This window comes from Melanerpes formicivorus, unplaced genomic scaffold (genome assembly GCF_026170545.1).
Source record: "Melanerpes formicivorus ecotype bairdi unplaced genomic scaffold, bMelFor1.0.p_v2 SCAF_167, whole genome shotgun sequence".
NCBI classification, from domain to species: Eukaryota; Metazoa; Chordata; class Aves; order Piciformes; family Picidae; genus Melanerpes; species Melanerpes formicivorus.
Window position 1 is genome coordinate 327,710 of NW_027142519.1, and position 18,581 is coordinate 346,290.

Sequence of the window (18,581 nt, forward strand, 5' to 3'; positions counted from 1 at the left end):
CTCTAACATCAGTTCCTGAGCCTTGCTCCTGCAGGGAGGCCAGGAATGCTCCTGGGATCTGCTTCTAGGAGCAAATAGGACAGATGGGGCCCCTGGCACAGCAGGGGCACAGCCCTGCTCCACTTGAAAACCCAACCCAGCCAGCCCTTACCCACTGCACTGCACACCCCCCACTGCTCTCCTCTGCTTTTGGGATGCCCTGAACTAAAGCTGAGCAAAGACTTTAACTGAAGGGTGCTGGAGGCCTGGAGCAGGCTGCCCAGAGAGGTGGTGGAGTCTCCATCTCTGGAGACTTCCCAGCCCCACCTGGATGTGCTCCTGTGTGCCCTGCCTTGGCAGGGGGGTTGGACTGGATGAGCTCCAGAAACCCTGTCCAACCCCCACACCTCCTCAGGATCTTTTGCTGCTCTGCCTCAACCTCTGCACCTCTGAAGCACAGAATGCCCCAGAGTGCAGTGAGCTCTCTGTCTTGCACTGTGAACTGCTCTCACCTGGCCTGTTCCACCTGAACAATGAACCTCAAAAGGCCTTCCTCAGGTGCATGCTTCTACACATCCCTGCCCAGGGCAGGGAGGTTGGCACTAGATGACCTCTAAGGTGCCTTCCAACCCAAAGCACTCCATGATTCTATCTCAGCAGAGGCCAAGTGGCATTTGCTAAGTGCACACTGACAGAATTCCAGGGAAGAAGAGGGAACTGCAGCTGCAGTCCTGTGCCTGCTCTGCCCAAAGGCAGGTACCATGCCCCTGCAGGTGTCTGAAGCCCTCCCTTTCACCCCACCCCAAGACTGAGCTGCTGGTCTCTGTACCTTGTCCAGGAGAGCATTCTGCCAGAGTCTGAACATCATCATGTAGGTCCTGTCTCGAGCCCCAAAGGAAGTAAAAAAGTGCTGAATGGGGAGAGATGGAGAGACAGGCAGGTCAGAAAAGGAGAAGGGAGAAGCCTGCTTGGGTCACTCCCCAGCTGGTGTCCACAGGAGCTCTGAGCAAGCCACACAGTGCAGCTGCCCAGCTCTTCAGCACAGCCTGAAGCTCCTGGAGGTCTCATCCCTGGGAGGCTGAGTGCCTCTCACCTAAGGCAGTGAGCACAGGAGCAGCTGTTAAGAGATGTGCTGCCATACAACCTGCATCTTCTACCTGCCCCCACCCACCCCCCCATGTGAGCTAGCTGTGTCCCAGGGGCTGCAGAAGCTCTGCACCCATCCCTCCTCCCCGCTCCCCGGCCCCAGGCAGCACAAGCTACCTCGGAGCAGACACTGTCCCTGCCTCTGAGAGCCACACAGGGTGGCCCCAGAAGGGGAGAGGCTTCAAGGAAGTACCTTTTCAGTGTCAGTGCAAACTTGGATGGCATTAGGGATGAGCCTTGCTGTCTTCTCCTTGGTCATGGAGCAGATGTCCTTCAAGCGGACGGTCAGCTGCGGCCGGCCGGGCAGCAGGGGCAGGGCAGGAGAGGAGCACAGGCAAAGAGAGACACTTGGTGAGAGGGACAAGGGAATGAGACTCTCACAGCTGCACCAGCAAGCACCCCAGCATGGGGAAGTTCTCTGCTGTGGGGGTGGTGAGACTCTGCCAAGGGTGGCCCAGAGAAGCTGTGGACGTCTCAGCCCTGGCGGTGTTTAAGACCAGGCTGGGTGAGCAACCTGGGAAGTGCAAGGAGGACATCCAACAGCTGGAGGAGGCCAGGCCACCAGGATGCTCAGAGGGCTTCAGAACCTCCCCTAGGGGGACAGGCTGGGAGAGTTGGGGCTGTGCAGCCTGGAGATGAGGCTCCAGGGAGACCTCAGAGCAGCCTTCCAGTACCTGAAGGGCTCCAGGAGAGCTGGGAAGGGACTTTGGACAAGGGCTGGGAGTGCCAGGAGGAGAAACAATGACTTTGAGCTGGGAGAGAGGAGACTGAGACTGGAGATAAGGGAGAAATTGTTGAGAGTGAGGGTGGGGAGAGCCTGGCACAGGCTGCCCAGGGAGGCTGTGGCTGTCCCCTGCCTGGAGGTGTTCAAGGCCAGGCTGGATGAGGCCTTGAGCAAGCTGTGCTGGTGGGAGGTGTCCCTGCCCATGGCAGGGGGTTTGAACTGGATGATCTTGGAGGTCCCTTCCAAGCCAAGCCACTGTGTGGCTCTGTGAGGCACAGGGACAGCCTTACCAGTGTCTCCCAACGGAAGATGTTGCTGTAAAAGCAGATCCAGTTTTCAGAGAGGTAGAGGCGGCCCTGCAGGAGAATGTCTCTTTGTAGAGCACATGAGTAATCTGTGGGTGGACAACAGATCATCACTCAGCAGCAGCATAAACCAGCAGCCAGCACAGCAGAAAGGAGAGCACAAGCAGCAGCAGCAGGCAGAGCAGAAGCTGCTCAACAGGATCCTGCACAAAGGCAAAGGCAGAGCCAGGAGGAACTGAGCCTCAGCTGCTGCTCTGTCCACTAGGTTCTGGTTGCTCCCCAGGGCATGTCACAGCCAGTCTGTCACTGACTGAGCTTGCCCTTATTAGCTCTCATTCTGCAGCAGCCCAGATGCTATGTCCAGACTGTAACCTGTCTTTCCTTTCCACCTTCCTGGTGCCACTGTTCATTCCTCTCCCAGCCGAAGCCTGACCTGCATCAGGAACAGTGTGGCCAGCAGGAGCAGGGAAGTCATTCTGCCCCTGCACTCTGCTTTGGTTAGGACACATCTGAGGTACTGTGTCCAGTTCTGGGCCCCTCAGTTTAAGAAGGACATTGAGACACTTGAAGGTGTCCAGAGAAGGGCAACAAGGCTGGGGAGAGGCCTTGAGCACAGCTCTGTGAGAGAGGCTGAGGGAGCTGGGGTTGCTTAGCCTGGAGAAGAGGAGGCTCAGGGGTGACCTCATTGCTCTCTACAACTACCTGAGGGGTGGTTGTGGCCGGGAGGGGGTTGGTCTCTTCTCCCAGGCACCCAGCACCAGAACAAGAGGACACAGTCTCAAGCTGTGCCAGGGGAGGTTTAGACTCGAGGTGAGGAGAAAGTTCTTCACTGAGAGAGTCACTGGCCATTGGGATGTGCTGCCCAGGGAGGTGGTGGAGTCCCCATCCCTGGAGGTGTTCCAGAGGGGATTGGATGTGGCACTTGGTGCCATGGTCTAGTCATGAGGTCTGTGGTGACAGGTTGGACTTGATGACCCTTGAGGTCCTTTCCACCCTTAGTTACACTGTGAGACTGTGAAGCACCCTCCACAACTCCTATTCCTCTCCTAGGGGCTGCCTGCTCCAACAGCATGGGATGAGATCACCACTTAGAGCAGACAAAAGAGCAGATGCAGGGCACTGGGCAGCCACTCCTCAGCCTCAGCAGCCGTGGGCAGGGCAGCTGTGTGTGAGCAGGGAGCAGCAGGGAGGTTAAGCAAAAGGGAAGCTCCGTGGTGTGCATGTTGAGGCACTGCAACCCTGTCCAGGGGAGGGAAGGGCTCAAACAGCAACACACTGTTGGGCTTGGGGGAGCCCTGTGGGGGAAAAGGGGCTCCTGCAAGTCTGAGGGCACACAGCTGCAGCTGATACAAACCAGCACTGCTCTCCCTGAAACAGAACTCCTCTCTGCTCTGCCCTGCTGAGGCCACATCTGGAGCCTTGCATCCAGTTCTGGGCTCCCTGGTGCAAGAGGAACAGAGACTTGCTGGAGAGGGGACAGCAAAGGGCTGCAGAGACTGAAGGGGACACAGGGGACTGAAACAGCTCTGTGAGGAGGAAAGGCTGAGAGAGTTGGGGCTGTTTAGCATGGAGAGGGGGATCTGATCAATGCTGATCAATACTCCAAGGGTGGGGGTCAGGAGGTTGGGGCCAGGCTGTGTTCAGTGGTGCCCAGGGGCAGCACAAGGGGCAGTGGGCACAGAGTGAACATCAGAAGCTCATCTGAACATGAGGAGGAACTTCTAGAACTGAAGAGAGGCAGAGCCCTGGAGCAGGCTGCCCAGAGAGGTGATGGAGTCTCCATCTCTGGGGACATCCCAAACCTGCCTGGATGTGTTCCTTCCCCATCTCCAGGGGGCCCTGCCTTGCCAGGGGGGCTGGACTCCATGAGCTCCAGAGGTCCTTTCCAAGCCCTGCCACCCCCTGGCTCTGTGCAGTGAAACCCGTTAGCAATGGTGAGGAGGAATTCTGCCTGTGCACAGGACTGCTCCTGGGTGGCAATCTGTTTGGAGAAGCAGAAGCAGCTGCATGCAGGTGGCCCAGCAGAGCAGAGCAGAGCTCAGCAGAGCAGAGCACAGCAGAGCTGAGCAGAGCAGAGCAGGCCCCCAGGGGCTGGCCTTACCCACGATGAGGCGCTCCGTGTCCGGGAGCTGCTTGAAGAGCTTCCTGAAATCCTCATTCCGCTGTTTGTAGGTTGGACTCAACACCTGCAAGGAACAGAGGGCCTGGTCAAGAGAGGGGCAGGCAGGAGGGCAGGGAGCTGGAGTGGGAGAGGAGGAAGGCCTGGGGCAGGAGAAGGGGGATCAGAAGCATTGGCAGAGCAGGAGGCCAGGAGCTCCCATCGCAGCAGGCACAGATGGGAGGGTCTGGGATTCAGTGCACCAAGTGAGAAGAGGAGGAGAACCTGCCCTGGAAGAGCAAGTACAGAGTAGAAGGGCTATGCCCACAACTGCTGGGTAGCCAACCAGAACTGCTCTGCCTGAAGAGCTCTCTTGACTGTACAGGGACTGGCAGGACACCTGCTGTGCCTGCACTGCATCAGCCACCCACCCCCAGCTCTGCCACAGCAGCACAGCAGCCCCTCAGGCACCTCAGGGCAGCTGCAGCCCTGCCAGGGCAACCTCAGCCCTGCCAGGGCAACCTCAGCCCTGCCAGGCAACCTCAGCCCTGCCAGGGCAACTTCAGTCCTGCCAGGGCAACCTCAGCTGTCTGCCAGCAGGAGCTCAGGAATAGTGCAGTCACCCTCCTCCCTCTCTCCAGCAACGGAATCAGCCTCCTTCCTCTCCCCAGCAACTGAATCATCCTCCTCCCTCTCCCCACCAAGAGCTCCACTCAGGAGCACTGCAGGCACCCTCCTCCCTCTCCCCACCAAGAGCTCCACTCAGGAGCACTGCAGGCACCCTCCTCCCTCTCCCCACCAAGAGCTCCACTCAGGAGCACTGCAGCCACCCTCAGTCCTCTCCCCACCAAGAGCTCCACTCAGGAGCACTGCAGTCACCCTCCTCCCTCTCCCCACCAAGAGCTCCACTCAGGAGCACTGCAGTCACTGCTCTCCCCACCAAGAGCTCCACCTGGCAGCAGTGAACATGCAGCCACTGACTGGTGCAGTACAAACACTTTGGTGGGGCTCAGGAGGCTTTGCAGGGTCTCAACCACGTTGTGCTCTTAAACTGCAGACACTTGGCCTCATGGAAGACCTCAGAGACAAACATGCTGTTGGCTGGAGGCAGAGCAGGAGCTACCTTCTCTCTGGTGTTCTCTGAGCTGTCTGTCCACCTTAGACCACCTCCTCACACCATGGCCATGCTCAAAACATCCTTTGAAGGCAGAGTTCACCAAAACAGAGGCAGGTGGAGCCCCAGGAAGCCTGCATCTCCCATCTCCCATCTCCCAAGTCATCTTCTTTCTCCCACAGCTGCAGGGAAGGTGAAGCAACCTGAGCTGCAACCTTTTCCCTTCCCATCTTCAGCTCATCTCAGCAACCTTCTGCTAACCTCTTCCAGCTGCACCACACAGAGCTCCCAAAGCACAAGGGTGAGTTACAGCTCAGAGCAAGGGTCCCCAAAACCCAAACCATTACAGAAGGTAGCTCCTGCTTGGGAAGGTGCTGGTGGGGCCACAGGGGTGTGAGGAACATGGAATTTATGTAGCATTAGCCTTAGAGAGTTGTCAAATGCCATCAGATCCCAGGAGGAAACCCAGACAGCCTCCTGTCCCCAAAAGCATTTCCTCTTCCTCACTAGAAAGAAATCAGTTTGCCAACAACTCAGCCCTTCAGAGATGTGCTCCAGCCCTGGGGGCCCAAAGGAAGGTCTCCTGCTTCAGAGTGAGATCTGCTGACACCAACAGGAATGTTACTCACCACACTCCCAGCCTGGACATCTGCAAAAGGTCTGGGTCAGAGATGGGCTCCAGCAGGAGCCCAAACCCAAGGATTTCCTGGGACAAGCAGAGAGGATGGGAAGGGAGGGAGGAACAGAGCTTTGGGTTCAAAGCATCCCAGCAACCCAACTCAGCACTACAGCCTCCATGTGGAGCAGTGCTTCCCCCTCCTTCCCTGCAGTCAGGGAGGTCCTGACCTGTCCAAAGCCTGCTCTGGAGCAGATGCTCCTGTCAGGGTGACACAGAGCTCCCTTTAGAGACACTCACAGCTGGAATTCCATCCCATCCAGGGCTGACACTTGCTTGTGGTAGGTCAGCAAACCCCTCCAGGTCCCACAGCAGACGTGGCAGTTCTTGGTCCAGCACAAGATCCCAGAGAGCCCCACACTCCAGCAAGGAATCCATGGTGCTCCTCAGCACTTGCACAGCTCCCTGTGCTCTCACCCAGACTCTGCTTTTCCTGTTCCTGCTGTCACTGCTTCTTGTTTAGATTCAAAGCCGAAGGAGACACAGCAGCTGGGCAGGACTCGAGCTGCCTTCCCCTACTTTCCCACTCACACTCAGGTCGTCTCCCCCAGCAGCCTCTGGAGATCTGAGATCTCCTTTGCCCTCCAGAGGACATGGACAGAGCTGGCTCATTGGGGTGAGCTTGCTGGTGGGCAAGCTCTGTGCTCCTCTGCTCCAGTCTCACCAGCCTCTCGCTGTGGGCATCCCTTCCAGAGCGCTGCAGATGTGCCAAGAGCCTGAGCAGTCCCAGGCAGGGCTGAGAGGCTCCTGCAGCTCCTGACCCAGGCCCAGTGCCTTGGGCAGCCACTGAAATAGCTCCCAGCAGCAGCAGCAGCCCACTGGAGCAGGTCTGGCCGAGGTTTCCAGGGCTGGGCAAGGACAGCAAAGCACTCAGAGACTCAAAGAGCTCTTTGGTTGGGATTTGTCTCCTCTTTGAAAGCAGCAGAGCAGTTACTCCTTCAGTGCCTGCCTCAGGCTCTCCTCTCTAGTCCTCCTCTGCTCTGCAAGGCAGCTCCAGTCTCTGTCAAGGCTTCTCCTGGGAGGCAGACACCCAAGTGCCTCACACATGCTTGCAGAGAGTGGAGCTGGGTAACTCTGGCGGCCAATGCCCTGCAGTAACCTAGGCTCAGCCCTGCCTCCCAGCAGATGTTTCCTGTAATGGAAAGTTGCTGGACAGAGTGTGCTGGGGAGGCACGAGGGGAGAGCAGCCTGGAGAGCAGAGAGCAGCCTGGAGAGCAGAGAGCAGCCTGGAGAGCAGAGAGCAGCCTGGAGAGCAGAGCTCTGAGCAAGCAGCCTGGTCTGACTTGCACATCCACACCTACCTCTGAGCACCCCCCTCGAAGGCTCAGGGCTCCCTGGGCTTCACCCCTTAGGTCCCTTTGGAAATGGAGGGCAAGGCTCCAGAAAATTAACTCCTTCAGGTCCCAGGAAGATTGTTTGGAGCACTGGAACTCCCTGAACCCCTGTGCCCTGCCCTTGGCCCCCAGCCTCCCCAGCCCTCACTCAAGTGTACAAACAGAGAGTAAACCTCTGCACCGTGAGAGCAGTGCTGCTCAGCTGTGATGCTGAGCCTGTGGTAGGAGCACACTGCAGGAAAATCCTCACTCTTCCTAAGCTGCTGGGCACACACAGCTCAAACACCAAAAACAGCCCCAAGCTAAGAAAAACTCCACCAAGAAAACCCCAACCAGTAAAACCCCAACCAAGAGAACCTCAACCAAGAAAGCTCCAACCAAGAAAACCCCAAAGCAAGAGAACCCCAAGAAAACCTCAACCAAGAAAACCTCAACCAAGAAAACCTCAGCCAAGAGAACCCCAATCAAGAGAACCCCAACCAAGAAAGCTCCAACCAAGAAAACCCCAAACAAAGAGAACCCCAAGAAAACCTCAACCAAGAAAACCTCAGCCAAGAAAACCTCAGCCAAGAGAACCCCAACCAAGAGAACCTCAAACAAGAAAGCTCCAACCAAGAAAACCCCAACCCAAGAGAACCCCAATAAAGCCTCAACCAAGGAAATCCCAGCCAAGGAAAGCCCAGCCAAGGAAACCCCAACCAAGAAAACCCCAACCAAGAAAACCTCAGCCAAGAAAACCTCAACCCATGAAAAGTTCAACCAAGAAAACCCCAATAAAACCTCAACCAAGGAAACCCCAACCAAGGAAACCCCAAACCAAGAAAATTCCAACCAAGAAAACTCCAAAGCAAGAAAACTTCAGCCAAGGAAATCCCAACCAAGGAAACTCCAACCAAGAAAACCCCAGGAAAACCTCAACCAAGGAAACCTCAACCCAAGGAAACACCAAACCAAGAAAACCCCAACCAAGAAAACTCCAGCCAAGAAAACCCCAACCAAGAGAACCCCAACCAAGAGAACCCCAACCAAGAAAACCTCAACCAAGAAAACCCCAATCAAGGAAACCCCAAACCAAGAAAATTCCAGCCAAGAAAACTCCAAAGCAAGAAAATTTCAGCCAAGGATACCCCAACCAAGGAAACCCCAACCAAGAAAACCCCAACCAAGAAAACCTCAACCAAGAAAACCTCAACCAAGGAAACCCCAACCAAGGAAACCCCAAACCAAGAAAATTCCAACCAAGAAAACTCCAAAGCAAGACAATTTCAGCCAAGGATACCCCAACCAAGGAAACTCCAACCAGAAAAACCCCAGACAAGAAAACCCCAAACCAAGGAAACCCCAATCAAGAGAACCCCAACCAAGAAAACCCCAACCAAGGAAACCTCAGCCAAAGAAACCCCAACCAAGGAAACCCCAACAAAACCTCAACCAAGGAAACCCCAACCAAGAGAACCCCAACCAAGAAAACCCCAGTCAAGAAAACCCCAACCAAGAAAACCCCAACCAAGAAAACCCCAGGAAAACCTCAACCGAGGAAACCCCAACCAAGGTGAACCCCAACCAAGAAAACCCCAACCAAGGAAACCTCAGCCAAAGAAACCCCAACCAAGGAAACCCCAACAAAACCTCAACCAAGGAAACCCCAACCAAGAAAACCCCAACCAAGAACCCCCAGCCAAGAAAACCCCAAACCAAGGAAACCCCAGCCAAGGAAACTCCAACCAAGAGAACCCCAAACCAAGAAAACCCCAACCAAGGAAACCCCAAACCAAGAAAACCCCAGCCAAGGAAACTCCAACCAAGAGAACCCCAACCAAGAAAACCTCAACCAAAAGAACCCCAACCAAGAAAACCCCAACCAAGAAAACCCCAACCAAGAAAACCCCAGGAAAACCTCAACCGAGGAAACCCCAACCAAGGTGAACCCCAACCAAGAAAACCCCAACCAAGGAAACCTCAGCCAAAGAAACCCCAACCAAGGAAACCCCAACAAAACCTCAACCAAGGAAACCCCAACCAAAAATATCATCCAAGAAAACCCCAGCCAAGGAAACCCCAACCAAGGAAACCCCAACCAAGGAAACCTCAGCCAAAGAAACCCCAAACCAAGAGAACCCCAACCAAGAGAACCTCGACCAAGAAAACCCCAACCAAAAGAACCTCAACCAAGAAAACCCCAGCCAAGGAAACTCCAACCAAGAAAACCCCAGGAAAGCCTCAACCAAGGAAACCCCAAACAAGAAAACCCCAGCCAAGAGAATTCCAGCCAAGAGAATTCCAGCCAAGAGAATTCCAGCCAAGAAAACCCCAACCAAGGAAACCCCAACCAAGAAAACCCCAGCCAAGAGAATTCCAGCCAAGAAAACCCCAACCAAGAAAACCCCAGCCAAGAAAACTTCAACCAAGAAACCCCCTAGCAAGAAACCCCCAAGCAAGCAACCAGGCAAACCTCTGCAAAGCCACTGCTCCATTCCAGGGCCAGGGACTCCAGGAGGAGCTGCCAAGCCTTTGGCTGCTCCAGCTGCACCACTAATGCATTGCTGGTGCCAGGGAGCAGACAGATCTCTCCACTTAGACCTGTTGGAAGGAAGCAGAACATCCTCCCTCAGGGCTGGAAGCCACCCCAAGATGAGTGAACACCAAACAGGGTTTCTGTAGCCTAGGAACAACAAAGAATGCCCTAGAAACACCTAGAGGTGTTCAAGGCTTTGGACAAGGGCTGGGAGTGGCAGGATGAGGGACAATGGCTTTGAGCTGGGAGAGAGGAGATTGAGACTGGAGATGAGGAAGAAACTCTTGAGAGTGAGGGTGGGGAGACTCTGGCACAGGTTGCCCAAGGAGGCTGTGTCTGTCCCCTGCCTGGAGGTGTTCAAGGCCAGGCTGGATGTGGCTGTGAGCAAGCTGTGCTGGTGGGAGGTGTCCCTGCCCAAGGCAGGGGTTTGGGACTGGATGATCTTGAAGGTCCCTTCCAACCCAACCCATTCCATGAGCCTATGACCCTATGAAGAATTAGGACCAGAGACATCCATGAGCTACCTGCACTGCTCCACTGAGTGGCCTCTTAGCTGGAAAGTGCCCATGGGATGACTTCCAAACCAAAACAAACCCCACCAGGATGCTTCTGTCTCCACACCCACCCAGCTCCACTGCAGAGATGAATGGCACCAGTCACCAGAGAGAGCAAACATTAACCCTACTGCAAACAGAGGGAGACAGGGCAGGATGGCACTGGAAGGGTGGAGGAAGTGGGGAAAGAAGGATGACTCCCCATGGGGACAGCTCCCTGATAAGGCATAAACAAAGCCTCCCACAACCTGCTGGGGGATGGGACAGGGAAGTTGGGAGCTGAGAAAGGTGCAGTATCACAGTATCAGTCAGGGTTGGAAGGGACCACAAGGATCAGCCAGTCCCAACCCCCCTGCCATGGGCAGGGACACCCCACACTACATCAGCCTGGCCACAGCCTCAGCCAGCCTGGCTGCAAACACCTCCAGGGCTGGGGCCTCAACCACCTCCCTGCACAACCCATTCCAGGGCTTCACCACTCTCATGGGAAAGAACTTCCTCCTCCCCTCCAGCCTCAATCTCCCCACCTCCAGCTTCATTCCATTCCCCCTAGTCCTAGCACTGCCTGAGATCCTGAGCAGTCCCTCCCCAGCCTTCTTGGAGCCCCCTTCAGATCCTGGAAGGCCACAATGAGGTCACCTGGAAGCCTTCTGTTCTGCAGACTGAACAGCCCCAACTCCTTCAGTCTGTCCTCACAGCAGAGCAGCTCCAGCCCTCTGCTCCTCCTCCTGGCCCTGCTCTGGACACCTTCCAGCCCCTCCAGATCCCTCTTGTCATAGGGGCTCCAGTCTTGTACAGCACATCACAGCTGAGAGCTGAGGAGGGCAGATGGCAAGAGGCAGAGAGCAAAGGGGGAAGGAAAACCTCCCCCACTTTCCATGACTGATGGCCACTCTCTTAACTCTTTGGGGAAGCTTCACATTGCTTCTGGCAAGGAGCAGAGTGCAGAACACATTCCCTGCTTGGGTGGGAGAGCTGATAGCCCACTGACAGCAGGGCTGCTGAGAGATGCCACCAAAGCCACCTGTCCCTCAGGGGTTCTTCCAAACTTGAGCTCAGCTCTCAGCCTTTTCTCCTCTTTTTCTTTTGTTGTCCTTTTAAAAGTGAATGAAGAGCAGAGGAAGGAGCTTCCAAGCAGCCACTGGCCATTGTGGGGGGGAAAGTGGATTTAAGTTCATCATCACCTAAGCATCACCACAAGTTCAGTTGTAATTTAGTGCCTTGAGACACAGAATCCCAGAATGCCAGCTGGGAAGGGACCCCAAGGATCATCTGCCCCAACCTTTCCATCCACAGAAACCACTGCAAACCTGGAGGGGTGAGGAATCAAACAATGGCTTAGGTTGGAAGGGACCTCAGAGATCATCTGCTCCAACCCCCTGCCATGGGCAGGGACACCTCCCACCAGCACAGCTTGCTCATGGCTTCACCCAACCTGGCTTTGAACACCCCCAGGGAGGAGGAAGCCACAGCCTCCCTGGGCAACCTGTGCCAGTGTCTCACCACCCTCATACTGAAGAACTTCTTCCAAACCTACTCAGCTCAAAACCATTCCCCCTTGGCCTGTCTCTAGACACCCTCATGAGAAGTCCCCCTCCAGCCTTCCTGCAGGATCCCTTCAGGTACTGGCAGGCAGCTCTAAGGTCCCCCCAGAGTCTTCTCTTCTCCAGGCTGAACACCCCCAGCTCCCTCAGCCTCTCCTCATAGCAGAGCTGCTCAGGACAGACCTGGGGGATGAGAACCACCTGAAGAGACAATGAGGACCAGCTGGACAGAATGATGCCTGGCAGTGCAGAGATGCCTGGCACTGAATTCCAGAGAGCTCAGGCTGGCTGTTCAGCACCCTCCTAACTCTGCAGCAGGCTGCCACAAACCCTCCTGCTGCTGACTCACCCAGGCTGCCACACCTGGGAGAGCTGCTTCTGATGTTCCCTCTAAAATGCTGCACTATTCCTCTCTCTTTGTCTTCATAGGGAGTTCTTCCAACAGCTGAGTTTCCCTCCTCCACCATCAAGGTGCATTCTGTGACTCCACTCTGCTATCTATAAGGTCTCCAAGGGCTGGGAGTGCCAGGACAAGAGGCAATGGCTTTGAGCTGGGAGAGGGAAGACTCAGACTGGAGCTGAGGAAGAGATTGTTGAGAGTGAGGGTGGGGAGAGCCAGGGAGGCTGTGGATGCTTCTTCCCTGGGGGTGTTCAAGGCCAGGCTGGATGAGGCCTTGAACAACCTGGGCTGGTGGGAGGTGTCCCTGCCCATGGCAGGGGGTTAGAACTGAATGCCCAGAGAGGTTGTGGAGTCTCCTGCTGTGGAGACTTCCCAAACCCACCTGGATGTTTTCCTGGGTGCCCTACCCTGGGTGACCCTGCTCTGGCAGGGGGATTGGATTGGATGATCTCCAGATCTTCCAACCCCTAACATTCTATGAAGTCCTGACCAGGGCAGGCTTTGGGATCTAACCAGCAAAATGAAAAGCTCACAGACAGACCCAAATCTTCTCTCTTCCCTGCTCTCAGCCCTGACTTCTCTAAGCTCATCTTCCTCTCTGTTCCACAAGCATGCTCTGCAGATCCCCCTGCTGCCTGGGATCACAGCAGCAAGCCTTGCTAGGCAGTGCCAGCTAGAAATGCTGTGGAAAACTGGAGCCACACACTCTGACTTAGGGCAGTGAGTGAAGCAGAAAGGTGAAGAGTCCAACTGAGAGAGAATTAGGTACAAAAAAACCATGGCAGGCTCAGGGCCCCAACTGGACACTGAGCCCAAGACACAAAACCTGAGCTCCTCCATGCTCAGAACTGGGGCCCCTCAGCCAACCCAGGGAGAAGAAGAACAATGGAGACAGCTTTCTACCCTTGGCAGCAGAGCCATCTCCAGTTTGCCTCTGATTTCCATCACATCTGCTGGGCTACAAGTTCCTTCTACCAATTTGTGGTCTTCCTACCACCCCCAGAGCCAGCAGGACCTCCTCCTCCACTCATCATGGGAGTGGAAGACACACTTCCCACCTCTCCAAGACACACTTCCCACCTCTCCAAGCACATCAGCTCCACAGAGCAAGTCACACCTCTGTCTCAGTAACCAAGAGCATGGAGAAGGTTTGGATTTGAGCTCTCCTCTTTTCTACCTTGAAATCAGTGTTTCAATAACCCCATCACAAGGATTCATCCTGGAAACACAGAAGGCCAAAGCAGACACACAGCAAACTGCATCCTGAGGGGCTGAGCATGGATGGGTGGTGCCTAAACCACAGCAGACCCAGAAGCTTGAGTTTTACTCCACATCAAAACCAGTTCTTCTAAACCAGAGGCTGCAGCTCCCCACTTCAAGGCATGGAAAACCCCTCAGGGACCTTCTCTTTCCACTGCCAGCCCTGTGATGGTTTGCTCTTCCACCACCAGGCCGTGACCACACAGCAAACCCCAGAAGGTTGAGCATCACAGGATATTTATAGCCCCAAATCTCCTCACACTGCACCTGGACCACTCTGCATTTGTCCTCTGGAAAGCAGAGCAGAGAAAGCACAACAAGACCCAAGGAAGGCCAGGCCTGTCAAACCCAGCCATGACCTTGGTTCACCTCTTTCCTCCCACTTCTCAATGTGGTAGGGATGTCAATTCCCCCCCCCCAGAAAAAAGCACTGGTAGGATCAAAAGGAGAACACACAAAGCCAGAGCAGTTGACAGCACCTTAAGGGAAGAAAAAGGAATCCAGGAGGGGGAAAAGGAAGGGTTCCAAGTGGGAAAGAAGAATGGAGTGCTACAAGGACAAAAAGACCAGGTAAAAGCAGCAAGGACTGAAGCCATCTTAGAAAGCTGGCACTGGGAGCACCAATGCCCTGTGGGCTTCCAGGCTCTTTTGAGGCCAGAGCTGTGGGGTTGGTTTGTGTCTGTCCAGTGCCTGGCACTGCACTGGCAGAGTGTGGAGGGGGTTTGCTCTGAGCAGAGCAAAATCCAAGTGGGGGAAGGAAATTTGTGAAGGGGTAGCTTCCAGAGATTCCTTTCTAGAGCTGCTCTCAGTGGAGAAAGGGATGATAGAATGGTCCAAATCCCAGGAAAATCCTGCCTGGAAGGAGCTGGCAAAGAAGGGCAACAATACCAAGCAGATCTCAAATGGCAACACTTCCAAGTGGGGTTGATGACCTTCCTGGAGTCTGCAGCCCATCCCTATTCCCACATTGCATTGGTGCTTTTATCTGGCCAGAAATGTCTCTACTCTACCCCCATGGCTTGGTTTGGTTTTCTAAAGGACAGTAACTGGGGGGGGAAAGGGGAGAAGGAACCACAGGGTGCAAACCCCACAACCCAAGCAGCCAGTGCTTACTCTGCGGATGTACTGTCTCTCATGCTGAAAATACAGGGAGGAGAAACAAGAGAACAGAAAGATAAGATAGAGAGGACATGAAAACACAAGAGACCCACAGAAGCAGACCACAGCAAAGCATCATGCAGCAGGGTAGGGATCTCAGCAGCTAAGGGCAGAAGCACCTCTAGCCCAGCAGCAAAAAGTCACCTTCAGCTGAGGCCACGGGTTCCCATCTCCAGAGCAGCCTGCTTGGACCTCACCTGCCCAGGCTGCCCCTCTCCATGCTTCCCTGCCCCTCTCCATGTTTCCCTGCCCCTCTCCATGTTTCCCTGCCCCTCTCCATGCTTCTCTGCCCCTCTCCATGATTAGCTGCCCCTCTCCATGCTTCCCTGCCCCTCTCCATGTTCAGCTGTCTCTCTCCATGTTCAGCTGTCCCTCTCCACACTTCCCTGCCCCTCCCCATGGTTCTCTGCCCCTCTCTATGCTTCTCTGCTCCTCTCCATGCTTTCTTGCCCCTCTCCATGGTTATTTGCCCCTCTCCATGCTTCTCTGTCCCCCTCCATGTTTAACTGTCCCTCTCCATGCTTCTCTGTCCCACTCCATGTTTAACTGTCCCCCTCCATGCTTCTCCGCTCCTCTCCATGCTTCCCTGCCTCTCTCCATGCTTCCCTGCCCCACTCCATGCTTCCCTGCCCCCCTCCATGCTTCTCCACTCCTCTCCATGCTTCCCTGCCCCCCTCCATGCTTCTCTACTCCTCTCCATGCTTCCCTGCCCCTCTCCATACTTAACTGCCCCTCTCCATGCTTCTCTGCCCCTCTCCACCAGCTTTCCCACCATGGTTTATGCTTCAATCTTAATGCTATTGCCCCTCTGCTTCTCTCTGCTTCTGAGATCAGTTCTCCTCCTGTCCTGCTGCTGCTGACACACAGCAAGTCACCAAGGCTGCCTCTCATGCTCCTGCCACACCTGACCATGCTGCATCAGCCAACATCCCTGGTTCTGACACCTCAGGCTGCAGGACCTGGTGCTGAACAAGGAATGGCTGCCCACAAAATCACAGCACTGCTGGCATCTACTTCAGAGAGCTCGAGGGGTAGGGGTTCAGAAGTGACCCTGACTGGGCCAAACCACTGCCACTTGTGCTTGCAGAGCAGGAAACCAGAGCCTGGCACAAGCAAGAGGTGGTTTGTGATCCTGTCAGGTCAGCAGGAACAATTCCTCTCTGGCCCCACACCACCCTGAGAGATGCAAAGGGTCTGCAGGGTGGCAGCTCTGGCACCACACCCAGCACCACACCCAGCACCGCTCTGCTGGTGCAGCTGCAAGGTACAGGATGTGGAGACCATCAGAGGAGTGACTGAAAGGACACAGCTTCTGCTCTCTAGCTCTGGCATCCTTTCCCTCAGGATGTCAGTCCTCCTTGAGCCAGCTCTGAGCCACTTCCACCTCCTCTGTCTGGAGGTGCTCAGCGTGCCCCAACAGTGCCACTGCAAAGCCCCTTTGCACCTCTGCCCACCCCTGCCCCCACCTCAGCCCATATTCACCCAGGGACAAGAGAAACTGGAGTACTTACATTATACCAACTCTGGCTTTTCTGTAAGGACAAAATAAAAGAGAAGCATTAGTCAGCACAGAGATCTCAGCATCCAACAGAAAGCAGGACAGAGCAACAAGGTCCACTCTGCTTGGTGGAGCCAAAGTGGGATCAAAGGGAAGCTTTCAGAGGGTTTCCCAGCGAGGTCTAACCAAGTTAGTGCCAGTCACAGGAAGAACTCCAGAAGCACCAGCCCATAACAGGAGCCAGGCTAAGGTGTGCATGTCCACGTGCACAGACACATGCTGGAAGGGCTTCAGCAGGCCAGCAGTGGCCACCTGGTCACTTCTGAGAGCCGTGGCCAGCCCCTTTCTGCCAGAGGCTTCCATCTTCCACCTCTGCTGGCCTGGGCTGCAAACATCACAGCGTGCAAAGAAGCCCTCAAAGAAATCAAGGCCTTGAGCAACCTGGTCCAGAGGGAAGGTGTCCCTGCCCGTGGCAGAGGGGCTGCAGGGTGATCTTTAAGCTCCCTTCCAACCCAGAGCATTCTGAGACTCTATGAAACTCCCAGGAGGCAGGAACACCACTTGGAATTTCTCAAGGGAGCCACATACAGGAGGCAGAGAAACTGCAGAAGAAAAGCTAAGCAAAACCAAACCAAAACAATACAAACCAACAAGCTGGGGGGTTGGGGTATTCTTTTTTCCCCCCCACATTTTCAGTGCAGAGAGTTTTGCATCAGTCACACACACACACACACACACACACACACAGAGGTGGTTTGGATTTGTATCTGCTGCCCTCATCCTGGCATCTCAGATGGTTGGAGAGGACAGGCCACACGTCACACAGGAAGAAGCTCAGCTTGGAAAGTCACACTTGGCAGGTTGTGGCTGGAGGTGAGGTTCAGCTGCACACAGAGAGAGGAAGAGAGAAGCTTCACACTCCTCCTCCTCCTCCAGCCAAGGCTGGCTTTCCATTGGCAGGACACTGAGCAGAGCTGGCAAAGTCTACACATTCCCCACCACACTTTAGGGGGGGGATTTACCTCAGGGCAATGAAGCCTGGGGGCACTGTAGACTTTCACCAGCACTGATGGGCAGCTACAGCCCCAAGGGGTGCCAGCAGCCACAGAGCTGTGCCTATCCCCTCTCTCAGCAGCAGCTCTGCATTACACTTGGGGGAGGCAAGGCTAACAGACAAGGACAGAAGCAATATTTCACCACATTCCTTTCTTTGAGCTCAGCTCACTTCTGACCTTGGTCAGGGAGTGTTGTTCACAGCTTTAGAGAAGGAAGGAAACCATAAAGCTCTCCAACCTGACACAGAGCCTGTGGAGGCTTCACTCAGGGAGCTAAGCTCAATAGTCACAGGAACCTTAGGGGAGCTACAGGAAGGCTGGGGAGGGGCTGCCTACAAGGGCCTGCAGTGATGGGATGAGAGGCAATGGTTTGAAACTGGAGCAGGGCAGATTTAGGTTGGACATCAGGAGAAGTTCTGCAGAACAGGGTGGGGAAACACTGGAACAGGTTGCCCAGGGATGTGGTTGAGGCCTCATCCCTGGAAGATATTCAAGGTCAAACTTGGTGGGGCCCTGAGCAGCCTGCTCCAGTTGGAGCTGTCCCTGCTGAGTGCAGCAGGGTTGGACAAGTGGACCGTGGAGGGTTCCTTCCCAATGCATTGTATGACTCTAAATGCCATCCCAGCAGACAACCTCACTGCCACCTGGACCTCATTTCTGCAGGATCTCTTGCAGTTTCACTGCACTGCTCCCCAAAGCAAACCCCCACAGCAAACCCAGAGCACGCCAGAGGCCAAAGAACCAATGCTTGGTGTTCACAAGAGGAACATCTCAGCTGCTGAGGAAAGGCTCTGAGCTGAAGAACTGCCTACACCAGATGGCTGCTCAGCTAGCCAGAGCAATCTCCTCCTGATTCCTACACTTTTCCATGCCTGGCCATAGCCTCCATTCATAAAGGATCCTTCTCTGCAAGTAGGCCATGGGGAAAGGCCTTATGCAATTCAACCTCTACTAAAACCCCCCCAAAAAAATCAGAGGGAATTAATCTTAATCCACATCCACTGCACCTTGTCCTCAGGAGCAGAGGCTCCAAGATGGGAGTGCTTTTCCTGCAGCTTTGTTTTGCCATCTGGCTGCCTTAATGAGCAGAAAGGAGAAAAACTCCTGGGGAAAGAAATTCATTAGCCAGCTATAATTGGCACAGACAAAACAGAGCCACTGCTGTCACTGTGCCTTCTAAATGAGAGTGCACACGCTGTGCTCTCAGGATTTCATTCCCCT

At 54.9% G+C, this 18,581-nt stretch overlaps 1 protein-coding gene across 1 annotated transcript in view; it reads right to left on the reverse strand.

The window, feature by feature from the left end:
• LOC137457318 (protein Aster-B-like) overlaps nt 1-18,581 on the reverse strand; it is a 176,594-nt gene that overhangs the window by 27,601 nt on the left and 130,412 nt on the right. The window contains 6 exon segments of the mRNA XM_068169179.1: nt 809-889; nt 1,319-1,414; nt 2,140-2,243; nt 4,256-4,340; nt 14,763-14,786; nt 16,319-16,339. Of these exon segments, the coding sequence (XP_068025280.1) occupies nt 809-889; nt 1,319-1,414; nt 2,140-2,243; nt 4,256-4,340; nt 14,763-14,786; nt 16,319-16,339 (411 nt within the window).